Source organism: Stomoxys calcitrans, chromosome 3, assembly GCF_963082655.1.
Source record: "Stomoxys calcitrans chromosome 3, idStoCalc2.1, whole genome shotgun sequence".
Taxonomy (NCBI): Eukaryota; Metazoa; Arthropoda; class Insecta; order Diptera; family Muscidae; genus Stomoxys; species Stomoxys calcitrans.
This window is the reverse complement of record NC_081554.1, coordinates 91,951,769-91,966,985: the sequence shown is the minus strand read 5'-3', so window position 1 is coordinate 91,966,985 and position 15,217 is coordinate 91,951,769. Positions and strand designations below refer to the sequence as shown.

The window sequence follows — 15,217 nt, the reverse complement described above, 5'->3', positions numbered from 1 at the left end:
CTGCTTATCATAAATTAAACTTTGTTTTATTTCCTGCAAAGCCATAAAATGCACAAAACGAGCTTCGCACAATGGTTTAGTATAGTTTTTGACTGGCCAAAAATTTGTAATGTAAAAAATGGCACATGAAGATTTCTTTTAGTTTTAAAATCATTAAAATCGGTTTTGTAGTTATTGAGAAATTTCTGTTTGTTTTTTTTTCTATATTTATTAAAAGAAGGTCATGTGTTCACACAAAAAAAAAAAGTTCGAACTCAAACTTAAAGATTTTGTCCTTAATTTTTGGATTTTGGTAATAATTTCGAGTCAAAGATATGCAACTTATTAACAAGGATTGCGCCCTAGCATAAAATAAGTAGTGTGGATATAAACCAAGTACACGACGTTTTAAAATAAAAAATGCATGAATCCTTAAAACAAAGAAATTAATACTAAAATCAAGTATTTTTTTGCAGACTTGAATTAACGATGTTAGCCCCTCAATGCAATACAAAAATAGAAATTGATTAAAAACTGCTGCATCTTAATAAAAGGAAATTGTATTTTGAAGTATGCTGTGATAAATGCTCTAATTTTATTTTATTGCGCTAATTAATTTTAGGTTAGGTTAGGTTGAAAAGAGGGTGCAGATATTAATCCGCCCCATGCCACTATGGACATACAACTAAGCCAGTAATCGGCTTGTTGTGCGCTCTAAAAGAAAAATGTAAGTTAGGAATTCCGTGCTACTTACAAAATCCCTAATTGTATTTAATACCACTCTTCTAAGTTGGTTGATGACTTTTATTGTGTCTCCACCTAAGTGCCGGTATCTGTTAGACGTGAAAGTCGGGCAATAGCAAAGGAAATGCTCCACCGTCTCATTATCTTCCCCGCACCGATTTTACATAAGTGAGCTCGTAGTCCTATGTGTCCCGTTATGATATCAAAAGCTATACTGACCTCCTTCTTGCTTCCTTTCAGTAATAACCTCGTCTTCTCACGATCTAGATCCACCCATAGGATTAGGAATTAATTTTATAATTTAAAGAAATATTAAATATAGCAATATATTCTGCATTCAAACTAATAAACAATGTTATACTTGCAATTTACTTTATAATCATATTAATATACGTATGTATTTATTTATATAAATATCTTGCTATATATTTTAAAGACGAGTTAATATGTTGATGTTATGATTTTAAAAATCTCTTGTTATTTCTTAGTTGAAATTTATATTTAAATACAGTTGAGCGTCGATAATCCGGAAAGTGCGGGGCTAGGTCAGTGATGATAGTGAGCGATAAAATTGTTTCGTTTTTGTCTCGCTTTAAGCTTTCTTTGGATACAAAATCTGAAATACTTCCACAATTCCATGAGATATATTAATTTGAAATATTTGTTTCAAATTTACCCATCCTCGTTCATGTCTCAGTTAAAACCACTTAAAATCACATCCTTCTTTTCTTCCAGAGACAATAATAAATTGGAAATGGCTATATTCCAAAGTAGAGGAGGCAGTACACCTTGAAGTGTTCCTCTGCCGACCCATCCTTATAGATCTACAGATCCCAAGCCTGCATTAATGCTGCTTTTAAAAAGTAAGTTATTTATAAACTTTCTTACGTAGTGTGAATGCCTAGAAACTCCAGCTCCTTCATTATTGATGACGCTTTCAAGATAAATTCATCAGGAAGTAGCAGTGCCCAACAACAAAAAGTTGAGTGAACTATCTGTCAAAATCAGTATTAAGTGTAACTCTGATTTCGAGTTTGCTACTAGTTCGTTTCATTTTTCCTTTTTTTGTGTTATGCTTCTTAACTATAATGCACACACATAACAGAACGTTATTCAAACTTTGACAGATAGTACACTTGACAAGAAAAAATTGTACTCAGCTGTTTACTGCACACTACCTAGGTGATTATGTCTGGGGTTTGAACGTGCTATTTGCTCGTTTGTTTTTTCCTTTATTTGCTACGCTACGTCACGTTGTACTCAATAATTAAGTTAATGTCAACGCGGTTTACAAAATCAGCTGATAGTCGTTTGTACACAGGAATTTTATTTTTTATCGTCGCGAAAAATTGATTAATAATAATTAAAGAAAAAGATAAAAAGGAAGTTCGAAACACGTATAAAATAATATAGCCGAGTCAAAACCTCATCATCATGTCCATGGAAAATGTCGAAGATATGCAACGCGATTTTGCTGATGTGGATATAAATAATGGGTCAAATGATGATGATGATGAACAAGATGAGCAGGTTCCTTCTCCTGTCTCAAATAATAATAATAATGGCATGAACCAACCTACGATACATGTAAGTTATAAGCCAATCTGCTTCCACAATGATTTGATCTTCTATATCTTGGCCATTTCATCATTCTGGACTCTAGAAGAGCAATTTTTAAAATTAATGGGCGGTGTCGCCTGCAGTTTGCACCATGTCTTGCGGTTATAATAAACAGTACTACAATGACGAAGAATGTACATATACATATATATGTATATATATTAATATATTTAACAATTCTTAACTAGTACTAACCTTAATACAAGACTCCCTTGATGCCATTTTTAAAATTTATCGTATTATTTTTCTTCTTAATGCAAAAAAACCAAGCATCGGCTTTGTTTAGTAGCCCCTTAATAGATTTCAACTTTACTCGCAACTTATCTCTTTGATTCATATATTTGTTGAATATGTACATAAATATTTATTTTAAGATAGGCGTAATGTGTATGTCCATTTCATTCCGATGAAAGCAAAAAATTTAAATCATTTAAATTGGGTACACTTAAACCCACTTCTTATTCAAATAATTGTATTAGTAGTAGTTGTTGTTGTTGTTGGTGTAGTTGTATCAGTACAATGAGGCGTCAGCCCTTGCAGATGGGAATGAATAATTGTAGTTGTATCGTTGTTCTAGCCACATTTGCATGTGGAGATGGCGACCCTCTTCAAGTTCCTGTAGGCGAGCAAGCTCGTTCCGGTCTATACGACGGATCGCCGCGGGAACATGGGCCACTGGTTATTTGAAGGCGCCAATTGTTCGCCTTGTAGTATCGAGCATCATAGGCACTCCGTATTTAGGCAAGAGCCATTGCCACACCGCCTCTCGCTGAGAGTCTCCGCTCAGTACCGCTGATTGTCCGCGACTGCAGCTACCCCGTATGGAGCATTCCACTATCCGCAATCTGTGGACGCGCCCGGTGCCTCACAGCTAAGTTTCTCGTGATAGTGATGAACACCGCACAGATCGGACCTCAAAGTCCCTGTCATGTGTGGTGCTCACAGCTATCCCGCGCCGGGAACATAATAATTGTAGTTATTGTAGCAGTGTGTTGTTCACTGATGCGGCAGCCCTTGCCGATGAAGGTCTTCATCGAGTCATTTCGGTACGTACAACCGGCTGCCACGAGATTGCAATAATTGTAGCCTTAGTACCCAGTGTCCTAACGACAACGACTCATAAATTGCCAAAAAAAAATACTCCATTATACAGTGTTTATCAATTTGTCGCTGCTGTTTTATGCATTATCAGCATAAAATTAGGGGAATTAAAAAACCAAAAACATGATTCATTACTGATATATGTACATATTGGGTGTATGCATGCATAAGTCCCGTAGCTTCATTATATTTTTTGATAATGCAAATATAATTGGGCTTCATTAGATTTTGATGTTGAGTAATTCTAGCTAGCCTCATGTTTCGTGTGTTCACAGGAATCAAGCGAAATACACCTACCAAACGTTGGCATTAACAATATATGAATTTAGACGGCTGAAAATCCAATTTGGTCCTAACTTATTGCATATTTTCAATTATGCCAATGCACATATCCATAAAATCTCTTTCTACTCTTTGGTGAGACACAATAATAGGATTTCCCTTTATTCTTCTTTCCCAAGAATTGCCTGTTTCTACTTTGGTTCTCATATTAACAACAGTAGTAAAGTATTCAAGTTTTATACCTGTCATGGGTGGGGATTTATCAATTGCATTGGGTGTGAAAGCTGTATTGACCGTATATTGGTAGGTCTTACATACATTTATCAAATCTACGGCGAAAACGCCTTTACGATGTGAGTATTGCCAAGTACTACACTTGACACACCAGCTTTGTTTTCCAATGAATGAGTTTTGTGTAGTGTAGTGATGGATTTTTTGTCCATACAACTAGAATTATTTCCATTGTATACACATGTTAGATATGCATCTTATGGAAGTTGTGTCAGTGTCTTCGAACGCTACACTACAATATCTCTGGTGATAGATGGTAGTAGATTTCTATACGGATGGTTCAAGACTAGATGACAAGGGGGCTTTAGGGCGGACCCTGAAGAACTAAAGGGTGATTTTTTGGCAACACTTGTTTAAACAGCCCACGCACGTTTTGTTTCATTGTCAAACATCTTCAGTTTGGTATATAATTTAACCATGAATCGTCTTACAAACGAACAACGCTTGCAAATTATTGATTTTTTTTATCAAAATGCGGGCTATGTTAAGAAAGTTCATCTCGCGCTTCTTCCATTTTACAAAGAAGCTCATTTATGGCTGAATGGGTACGTAAATAAGGAGAATTGTCGATTTTAGAGGTAACATCAGCCAGAAGCATTGCAAGAGCTACAAATGCCTCCAGAAAAAGTCACAGGTTGGTGCGTTTTTTGGGCTGGTAGCATCAATGGACGGTACTTCTTCAAAGATGATGCGAATTGTAACGTAACTTTGAATGGTGAGCGCTAATGTGAGATGATATTAAACTTTTTTTTACCCAAAATGCAAGAACTTGACTTACATGACATGTAGTTTCAACAAGACGGTGCCACATGCCACACAGTACGCGTAACAATGGACTTATTAAGAGGCGAGTTCGGCGAACATTTTTTTCACATTCCAAGCTGTCAATTGCCCGCCTAGATCGTGCGATTTAACGCTTTCAGACTAATTTTTCTGAGGCTATTTTAAAACTCATGTCTATACAGCTCGCTTCAATTGAGGCATTGGAAAACAACATTGAAGCATATATTCGGCCGAAATGTTGGAAAGAGTATGGTAAAATTGACTAAACGGATGGATTATATGGACCATACTATCGATTCAAATGAAGATTCCATGAATTTTTCTGAATTTTATGTATATTTTTATACCCCCCACCATGGGGGTATACTAATTTCGTCATTCTGTTTGTAACTCCTCATGACATTTTAGGTCTATATAGCCATGTCCGTCCGTCTGTCGAAAGCACGCTACCTTTCGAAGAAGTAAAGCTAGGCGCTTGAAATTTCAAATCCTTTCTACTAGTGTAGGTCGGTTGGGATTTTAAATGGGCCATATCGGTCCATGTTTTGATATAGCTGCCATATAAACTGATCTGGGGTTTTGACTTCTTGAGCCTCTAGAGGGTGCAATCCCTATCCGATTTGGCTGAAATTTTGTATGACGTGTTTTGTTATGACTTTCAACAACTATGCCAAGTACGGTTTAAATCGGTTTGTAACCTGATGTAGCTGACATACAAACCAATCTGGAATCTTGACTTCTTGAGATTTGGCTGAAATTTTGCACAACGGCTTCTCTCATGACCTTCAACATACGTGGTAAATATGGTCTGATTCGGTCTATAACCTGATACAACTCCCATATAAACCGATCTCCCTATTTTACTTCTTGAGCCCCTAAAGGGGGTAGTTCTTATTCGAATTGGCTTAAATTTTATACAATAATTTCTACTATGGTCGCTAACTTTCTATTCAATTATGGTCCGAATTAGACCAAAACGTGATATAGCTATAATAGCATAGCAATTCTTTTCGTTTATCTTTTGTTTGCCTAAAAAGAGATACACGGAAAAGAACTCGACAAATGCGATCCATGGTGGAGGGTATATAAGATTCGGCCAGGCCGAACTTAGCACGCTTTTATTTGTTTTGAATAACTTTCCTTTAGCTCTTAAAAAATCTCCCTTTAGAACTGTTCATATAGAAAGGGTTACCCGGCCATTGTAATTTTAATCAAGCGGAGAACCTTATAATTGAAGAAGTGAGGAAATGGATAAGTAATAAGATCTAACGACGATTGGCATAAATATCTTCTTAGACATCCAGACAGCTATATTATCTCTAGGGGACCGCATTTCTGAATTCAAAAAGCACCGTTGACTATCGCAGATCTCTCAACGAGATGACGAGATGATGATGAACAGATAAAAATGCACCTGTTCTGGGTGCCGGGCCACAGAGATATCCCAGGTAATAGTAGAGCAGACGAGCTTGCGAGACTAGGAACTATCTTTAATATTCTATGGAAACAGAATGTGGAGTACCGTGGGTATGCCTCCAGCAACATGTAAGCTAGAATTTAGGATAAGACCCGAAGGGCAACTAATGACATATGGTCACAAAGTATGGGTTGTAAAAGCTCCAAAATTATGTGGGCCAACCAAAATTTGAAGTGGTTGTTGCTTTTGTAGCAGTGTGTTTTGTTTTATCTTCCGTCTGCTTGGTTCTGTTGAATATCCAGATCCAGCAACTATGCGACTTAGATAGGGCATGTGGGTGATGATGAGACGTTGGAGCATTTCCTATGTCATTGGCATGAACCAACTTAGGGGCGTGGTATGGAAAACAATTAAGGATTTTGAAGTAATACGGAGTACTTTTTAGTATTAGCTTAGGTGTTGTTGTTGTAGCCATATTTTCATGTGGATGTGGCGATCCTAGGTGAGCAAGCACGTTCAGGTCCGAAGGGCCGATCGCTTTGGAAACAGGGTGGCCATTGGTTATTTAAAGGCGCCAAAAAAACGCCTTGTCATATCGAGCATCATAGGCACTCAGTATTTGTGCAAGAGCCGGTGCCGCCAGGCCTCTTACTGAGACTCTCCGCTATAAACCGCTGATTGTCCGCGACTGCAGCTACTCCGTATGGGGCATTCTACTATCCGCAACCTGCGGACGCTCCCCGTAGCTCGCAGCTAAGCTTCTTGTAACAGCAAAGAACACCACACAGATCGGACCTCAAAGTTCCAGCTTGTGTGATGCACACAACTATCCCTTGTCGGGACTGGCTAGGCGTATGCCATATTGGCATAGGGCGGATTAATATCCGCACCCCCTTTTCAACCTAATCTAACCAAACTTAAGGTAGATTCTCTCCTATAGCGCTGAATCTCACGCTCTAGAGCATGTAGATCCAGATTTTAGATTGTGAGCGGTGGATACCTATCCACAAGATGATGATTTGGATGGTCTCTGCGATAACAGCCCAGACGGTATTGCTTGGACTGCATGCAGTTTTCAAATTTCTTGCAGCAAGATCATTAAAATAGCCGTTAACACAATCGCGGATGCCAACAGTGGTTGGGGGCCAGATTCCATGATCGTACAATCTCCGCATATGGTACGATCTCAATGCCGTCGGTAGGGGATGGAATGGAGGATAGGTAGAGATTAAACAGTGCCGGAGATATCACCCCGCTTTGGGGTACTCCCTGTTTCACTTTACTGGATTTCAAGTTCTTATCTCTATATTCCACAAATGGCTGTCGACACACAAAAAACTAAGCTGGAAGTACATGTTGGCGATCTTCTCATATAATTTGGCATTACTGACAGTGTCGAATGCTTTCGACAGGTCCAGTGCCACGAGGACCGTTCTCTCACATGGCCTGGAAGCTACGGCAAAGGTGTGCGGTGATGGCATGCAAATTTGACATGCCATATGACAAGTACATACAGTGTGAAAACAGCTTTAGTTTTTAGGTGGCACGCGTAACAAACAATTGCTTTGGCACAGATGGCTATTAGGTCTCAAAGTTTGTGTCTTATGGACTTCTCTGGTTTGAACGCAGATCTGTTGAGCAATAAATTAGAATTGGAATGTTTGATTTTTTTCCTCCAACTAACTCGATTAACAGAGCTTCTGCAGAGCATCTCAGACTATATGGTGAGGATGATTGTGATCCACTAATAAATTTTGTTGTGCACAGTATTATGACACAAAAGCGTGAGATCAGATTGGAATCATAACCTTGCATGGAAAGATGTGTTTCCAGTATTGCGGTTCTGAGTCCATTCTGATCTTAAGATCGGAATGTTATGTTCCAAACAACGAGTTTAGAGTTAAAGTTGTAATTTATAAATGGGCTGGTTGGCTTCGATCACCTGCTTATATACATAAATATGTTCGTCAAATGTAGTTTTATTTTTAAAATAAAACAAATCAAAAATTTGGCAACAATGGCAATAAATTTATTTGGCATCTTTTAGCGCCGCGTTTCATCTAGTAACATGCAAGATGTTCTTTCCGACAATGGGGACTATTTTGTAGAAATAACCATATCAGAACCACAAAAAATTGGCGATGGGATGGGATCATATTTAACTTACAAGTAAGTCGATACATTAAAAAAAGATTATCTTTAATATGTGTACAAACTGTTTCCATAACTTGCTTGTTGTCCATAGAGTATCAACCAAAACAAACATTCCCAAGTTTCAACGTACGGAATTCAGTACTCTTCGACGTTTCAGTGACTTTCTAGGCATACATTCGTTGTTGGCTAGCAAATATATTAAATTGGGTAAAATTGTACCACCAGCACCTTCGAAGAATATTTTTGGTAAGGGATAAAAAACAGAAATGTGTGTTTTTTTTTTTTTTTAATTTTTCTTTCGTGTGTATACAATTAGGCACTACGAAAGTAAAAATAAGTCCACAACAGAGTGAACCTGGTAATGGATCAAATGTTGAATGGGTCGAACAACGCCGAGCCGCCCTAGAACGCTACATGAATCGTACCGCCCAACATCCAGTCTTGAGGGTCGATTTGGATTTTATAAATTTTTTGGAAAGTGATCAGGTAAAAACATTTTTGAAAAGATTATTGAAGCAAATCATAAGGTGTGTATTTATTTTAGGAATTACCACGTGCTGTGAATACCGCTGCTCTGAGTGGCGCTGCTGTGGTTCGATTATTTAATAAAGTTGGTGAGACTGTAAACAAGATAACATACAAAATGGATGAAAACGATCCAGTAAGTTACTCAACTGTAATCACATACATGTCTGTGGAATAATAATTTTCGGTTTCTTTTATTTTTACAGTGGTTCGATGACAAGATTACTGAAGTGGAGAATTTAGATACTAATTTGCAGAAATTACATTCCGCACTGAAATCCTTGGTTACCACGCGAAAAGAACTTGCCAATCTCACTGGGTTGGTGGCTAAATCCGCAGCCATGTTAAGCACCTGTGAAGAACACACAGGTCTGTCAAGAGCTCTATCAAGTTTGGCAGACGTGGAGGAAAAAATCGAAATTTTACGTTCTGAGCAGTCGAACTCGGATTACTACATCATGTCTGAATTTGTCAAAGATTATTTGGGATTATTTGTTGCTATTAAATCTGTGTTTCACGAACGGGTTAAGGTGTTCCAAAATTGGCAGCATGCCCAAATGCAGCTGTCAAAAAGGCGTGAAAATCGTGGACGCTACGAATTAAATAACCGAACTGATAAATTAGAACAAGCGCATCAAGAAGTTGAAGAAGTTAGTAACCAATTTTCCTATATTTATGCCATTTACATTATTTTAAATTTTTCTATTCCATCAGTGGCAAGTAAAAGTTCAACGTTGTCAACAGCAGTTTGAAGAAATTTCATCGGAAATTAAGAAGGAAATGGAACGTTTCGAGTTGCACAGAATAAAGGAGTTTAAGGCAAATTTGGTCAAATACCTTGAAGATCAGATGGCCCATCAACAACAGGTACATTTTTACATTGTTCGTCTTACATCAAACAAAATTGTAAAAATTTATTTCTTAATTTCAGATTATCACATACTGGGAAGCATTTGTGCCCTGTGCTCGTGAAATAGTTTAAAAGTCAGAATGAAGTCCCAACGCATTTTCTCTCTAAACTCAAGTCAGCATTTGTTGTTTTTGAATAATTCCCTCCTTTCAAGACTTTGAATACACTACAAGTGACCACGACGACGATATTCGTTTGCCTCGTTTTCAAAATTACTATTATTTTCAATTAATACGCGGGACCAAATGCGTTAAGACAACAAACAGACTTTATTATGTACCACCACCCTGATTTCGGACAAATTGCCTTCGCTTACGTCTTTAAGATCTTCTTCATTGTGCTAAACAAAAGTCCATATTGCTTTGGAAATATCGGTAAAAAATGTCAATGCCAATCCTTTTTTCTGTTGTTCAAATTTCCTCAATATAACAAGAAGTTTGACCTAATATTCTTTTTTGTGTTGCTGTGAATTAAAAATCTGATACTTTATACGTTCCATCAGATGGTAATTTGTAGACACATGTTAAAAAATCTCTTATCATTTACACCTTATTTTACACATGAAACTTATAAAGTTCACTCTTATTATTATTATTATTATTATTATTATTATTAATGTATGTTTAGGCCCTTCCTAGTTTTGTAGCAGAGTACGTTTTAAATGTAATTGTTCTAAAGGAAGAGAATCGGTATTAGAAAAAGTTAAATTAAAAACAAAACAAAAATTGCCTTCACTCAAATCTTGTATGGATTAGGATATGGGGATATCGCATAAGGAGCCGTAGAATTTTCTTCTCTTAAAACTATATGCGCCTATTATAATGTATACATATATGATTTATTATCAAACAAAACTAATTGTGTATTATTCCATTATTATTTGAATCGAAAATTATTTTCCATAAAACACAAATACAATGTATATAATGTTTAAAATAGTACAAAGTTCTTATTATTCGGAAAAATTGTGCTTGAAGGTAAGCTAAATTGACAGCTATGGGTTGTAAAGTAAATGCATTTTTAATAGATCTTAGAATGAACTTTAATCAAATACATAATTGCCGTTTTGTTCGATAACCTTTTGCCATCTTTCTGGCAAATTTAGTATTCCACGCTCATAGAACTTCTGGCCTTTATCTGCAAAAAACTGAACCAAGTGCGATTTTATAGCCTCATCATTGCCGAAAGTTTTACCATTTAAGGAGTTCTGCAAAGATCGAAATAAATGGTAGTCTGATGGTGCAAGGTCAGGGCTATATGGTGGATGCATCAAAAGTTCCCAGCCAAACTCACTCAGTTTTTGGCGAGTGACCAAAGATGTGTGCGGTCTAGCGTTGTCCTGGTGAAATATGACACCTTTACGATTGACCAATTCTGGTCGCTTCTCCTTGATGGCTGTATTCAATTTGTCCAATTGTTGACAGTAAACATCCGAATTAATCGTTTGGTTCCTTGGAAGCAGCTCAAAATATACCACAACCTTCCAATCCCACCAAACAGACAGCATAACCTTCTTTTGGTGGATATCAGCCTTTGAAGTGGTTTGAGCTGGTTCACCATGCTTGGACCATGATCGTTTTCGACTAACGTTGTTGCAAACAATCCATTTTTCATCTCCGGTTATGATTCGTTTTAAAAACGTATCGAATTCATTGCGTTTAAGGTGCATATCACAAGCGTTGATTCGGTTTGTTAAATGAATTTCTTTCAATACATGTGGTCCAAGACTTTTTATGTAATAATGAACGGTTGATTTTGGTATATTTAACTTCTCTCCTATCTCACGCTCAGTTACACGACGATCCAATTCGATTAATGCTTTGATTTGGTCATCATCAACTTCATTTGGCCGACCTGAACGTGGCTCATCTTTAAGTGAAAAATCTCCAGAGCGGAATTTGCGAAACCAATTTTGACACTGTCTTCCTTTTAAGGCTTTATCACCATACACATCTCGTAACTTTTTAGCAACCTGCTCCGCGTTTTTTCCTTTACGGAAATAATAAAGTAAAATATGACGAAAATGCTCCTTTGTGGGCTCCATATTAAAATTGACGCCAAACAAACAAATGTAAAAAAAATTTCGCGCACTTTTTTTCTAAAGCAAGCTAAAAGTAACAGCTGATAACTGACAGAAGAAATAATGCAATTACAGAGTCACAAGCCGTTGAAAAAATTTGTCAACGCCGACTATATACATACATTTTGCCATATTAGTGTTCATTTTTGTAGTTTATTAGTATTGACGTTTACCCAGAACCTTGTAAGATTTTCCTACGATATGACAACAAATTTGGATTCCCACATCCTTAAAAGGCCATATCGGATAAAAAATTTTGCGTACGTATTGGAACGTCAAACAAAACGTCTCATGCAAAACCGGACGAAAATTGTGGTTTCTACAGGCTAAATTCTATTTCGGATGAAAGATTTATCGGGGACCTATATCTAAATCTAATTGAATTTTATGAAATTTTGCACACGTATTAAGACGTCAAATAAAACACCCCGCACTACATCTTGTTAAGATCGGACTAAAATAGTGACTTCTATAGCCTTAAAAGACCATATCGGACGAAAAATATATATGGGAGCTATGTCTTAATCTAGACCGATTTATATGCAATTTGCACTCGCATTGGGACATTAAATAAAACAACTCACGCTAAATTTTGTAAAGATCGGGCCAAAATTGTGCCTACTACAGCTTTTAAAGTCCAAATCAGATAAAAGATATATGTGGGAGTAATATCTAAATATGAACCGATTTTAATGAAATTTTGCACACGTATGAAGACGTCAAATGAAGCACCTCAGGCCAAATTTTGTAAAGATTGGACCGAAATTGTGGCTTCTACAGCCTATAAAGGCCAAATCGGACTAAAGATATATATGGGAGCTATATCTAAATCTGAACCGATTTTTATGAAATTTTGCACACATATAAAGAAGTTGAATAAAACACTCCATGCTAAATTTTGCAAAGATCGGATTTTGCAAAAATTGTGGCTTCTGCAGCTTTAAAAGTCCATATCGGATGAAAGATATATATGGGAGCTATATCTTAGTCTGAACCGATTCCGTTAAAAATCAATAGCGTTCGTCCTTGAGCCAAATAAAAGAGACTTGTGCAAAATGACAGTCAAACAATAAATGCGACCTGTAACTTGATCACAAGAATACATGGACAGACAGACGGACGTAGCTAAATCGAAGCAGGAAGTGACTCTAAGCCGATCGGTATACTTATCAATGGGTCTAGCTCTTCTCCTTCTAAGCGTTGCAAACAAATGCACAAAGTTATAACACCCTGAACCACAGTGGTGCTGTAGGGTATAATTAGCAAATTAGTCTAACGCACACTCTTTCGCCAAAAATATTTGCTAAATCCATAATCTGGAAAGGCCAATTCAATGAAAACAGCTGTTTTGACGCTATAAAATTAGCTGTTTTCAATTAATTGGCGAGCGAACTGTTCATGGGCAAAATTCGCATTTTGGTCTCGGCCGTTATTGTTTAGCTGAAAAAGATTTAATTTTCAATCACATTTTTGAATATAAATTTTTTTTCAGATTCAATTAAACAAATGATTGAATCAATTAATTTCTTAATTGAAAATTTCATAACGATCGTTATTGAAAAAAGTTCAGATTCTATTAAAAAAATTATTGAAACATTTATTATTTTTTGGTTAAAAATGACAAAAATTTCAATCTCGATCGTAATTGAAACAAATAAAAATGTGATAGGTTCGGCCCAGCCGAATCCTATATACCCTTCACCATGGATCGCATTTGTCAAGTTGTTTTGGCGGATTCTCTTTAAAGGCAGAAACTAAAAAAAGGATAATGGGAGGTAATTACAAGAAATGCCCATGGGGTTTTTATATGGTAAGATAAGAATCGGGTCCTCTAGAGCCTCAAGAATTATATTCGGGAGATCGGTTTATATGGAAGCTATATCAGGTTAAGGACCGATTGGAGCCAAATCGATCGGTATGGGAGCTATATCTGAATATGGACCGATATAGCCCATTTACAATCCCAAAATACCTACACTAATAAAGTATTTGTTCAAAATTTCGCCTAGTTTTACTCCTTCGAAAGTTACCCTGCTTTCGACAGACCGACGGACGGACATGGCAAGATCGACTTAAAATGTCATGACGATCAGGAATATATATACTTTATGGGGTCTTAGACAAATATTTCGAGGTGTTACAAACGGAATGACGAAATTAGTTTGCCACCATGGAGGATATAAAAAGTTCAGATTCAATAAAAAAAAAATATTGAATTAAATAATTATTGAATCAATTAAATTTTTAATTGAAAAAATTTACGTGATATTTTTTCAGTGTACCTATTTAAAATTTTCGTGCTGAATAAGGTTAGGCCAAGAGATTAGCTGACATCATTTTTTTTTAGTTTTTGGCCATGGCGAAACAATTTAAGGTGGTCTCATTTGTACAACAACTATAAATCATATGTTGCAAACCGTTTTGCCAACGCACACAAAGAAATTTTAATAAATTTGAAGAAGAAGATTTCAACAAAGGGAATGCAAACAGAAACCTGACATCTTAATACCGTCAAACCTGGCCGGCTGCTAACAGCTGTTCGCGTGCGACCACCTTTTTAAATCCTCCTTGGCCATGGTACAAAAACTTAGAGGGTAGGGTCATTTGGCCAACAACAACATTTTTCTCTGCAACCCTGGTGGATTGTTTACAATTCGTAATGTCAAATGCCGGCTGGGCAGCAGTATGTCTACCAGGGTTAGAAGAGGAAAAACGTTTAATAATTTTTCTGGCCCAGAGAAATTTATAAGTTATTGTTTTGTTCACCCACCGATGAGAGCCAAATGCAATGTTGAGTGAAAAACGTATACCAGCACTTTCTTTCGAAAACGAAACAACTTGAATTAAATATCTTTAGTTTTACTGAAATAAACTTACTTTTATTACAACGTGAACGCGTAACAGTTATAGAGAAGTTCGACTGTAATAATTTAAAACGAGTTGTAAATTAACTTGCGGTAACTTTTTAGTTATTAATATTCCGTATAATGTTTAATATTTAATCATGAGCCTTGTTGGCTTTCCTTAATTAAATTTATAAATTTAAATAATGAAATGAAAATATGGGTACCATTCGTCATTTTATCAGGCCATATTAAAAAGGTCCTAAAAGAAAGTTTGACTGGAGAACTTTAAACCCTTTTGGTGATTAGCTATTGTCACAGATAGATTGGTTTATATGACAGTTCTATAAAGGTAATCTGTCAAATAAACCTACATATTTAAAATCTACATTTGTTGTGTTTTATTTAACAGTCTAGCGGGTTCGCTAGCTTAAACCCCGTTTACACTACCCATTAAGTCCGGATATAAGGCTCTCGTCAGTTGATTT

At 36.5% G+C, this 15,217-nt stretch overlaps 1 protein-coding gene and 1 long non-coding RNA gene across 3 annotated transcripts; both read left to right on the top strand.

Moving 5' to 3' along the window:
• Window positions 1–186: 186 nt before the first annotated feature.
• On the top strand, window positions 187–1,009 carry LOC131995693 (uncharacterized). Its single transcript, XR_009397553.1, has 3 exons — window positions 187–706; window positions 770–891; window positions 964–1,009. It is a non-coding gene; the product is annotated as an uncharacterized LOC131995693 (long non-coding RNA).
• A 452-nt stretch (window positions 1,010–1,461) lies between these two features.
• Window positions 1,462–10,744, top strand: LOC106093896 (sorting nexin-2). Of its 2 annotated transcripts, none has more exons than XM_013261061.2 (8): window positions 1,462–1,586; window positions 8,265–8,386; window positions 8,463–8,617; window positions 8,688–8,857; window positions 8,916–9,032; window positions 9,103–9,546; window positions 9,611–9,763; window positions 9,828–10,744. In XM_013261061.2, exons 2-8 carry the CDS (start codon window positions 8,286–8,288, stop codon window positions 9,876–9,878), a joined length of 1,191 nt encoding a protein of 396 aa, XP_013116515.1. In that variant the 5' UTR covers window positions 1,462–1,586; window positions 8,265–8,285; the 3' UTR covers window positions 9,879–10,744. The 2 variants fall into 2 exon arrangements, with proteins under 2 accessions (XP_013116515.1, XP_013116514.1); XM_013261060.2 differs by lacking the exon at window positions 1,462–1,586 and adding an exon at window positions 2,016–2,310.
• The last annotated feature ends 4,473 nt before the right edge of the window (window positions 10,745–15,217 follow it).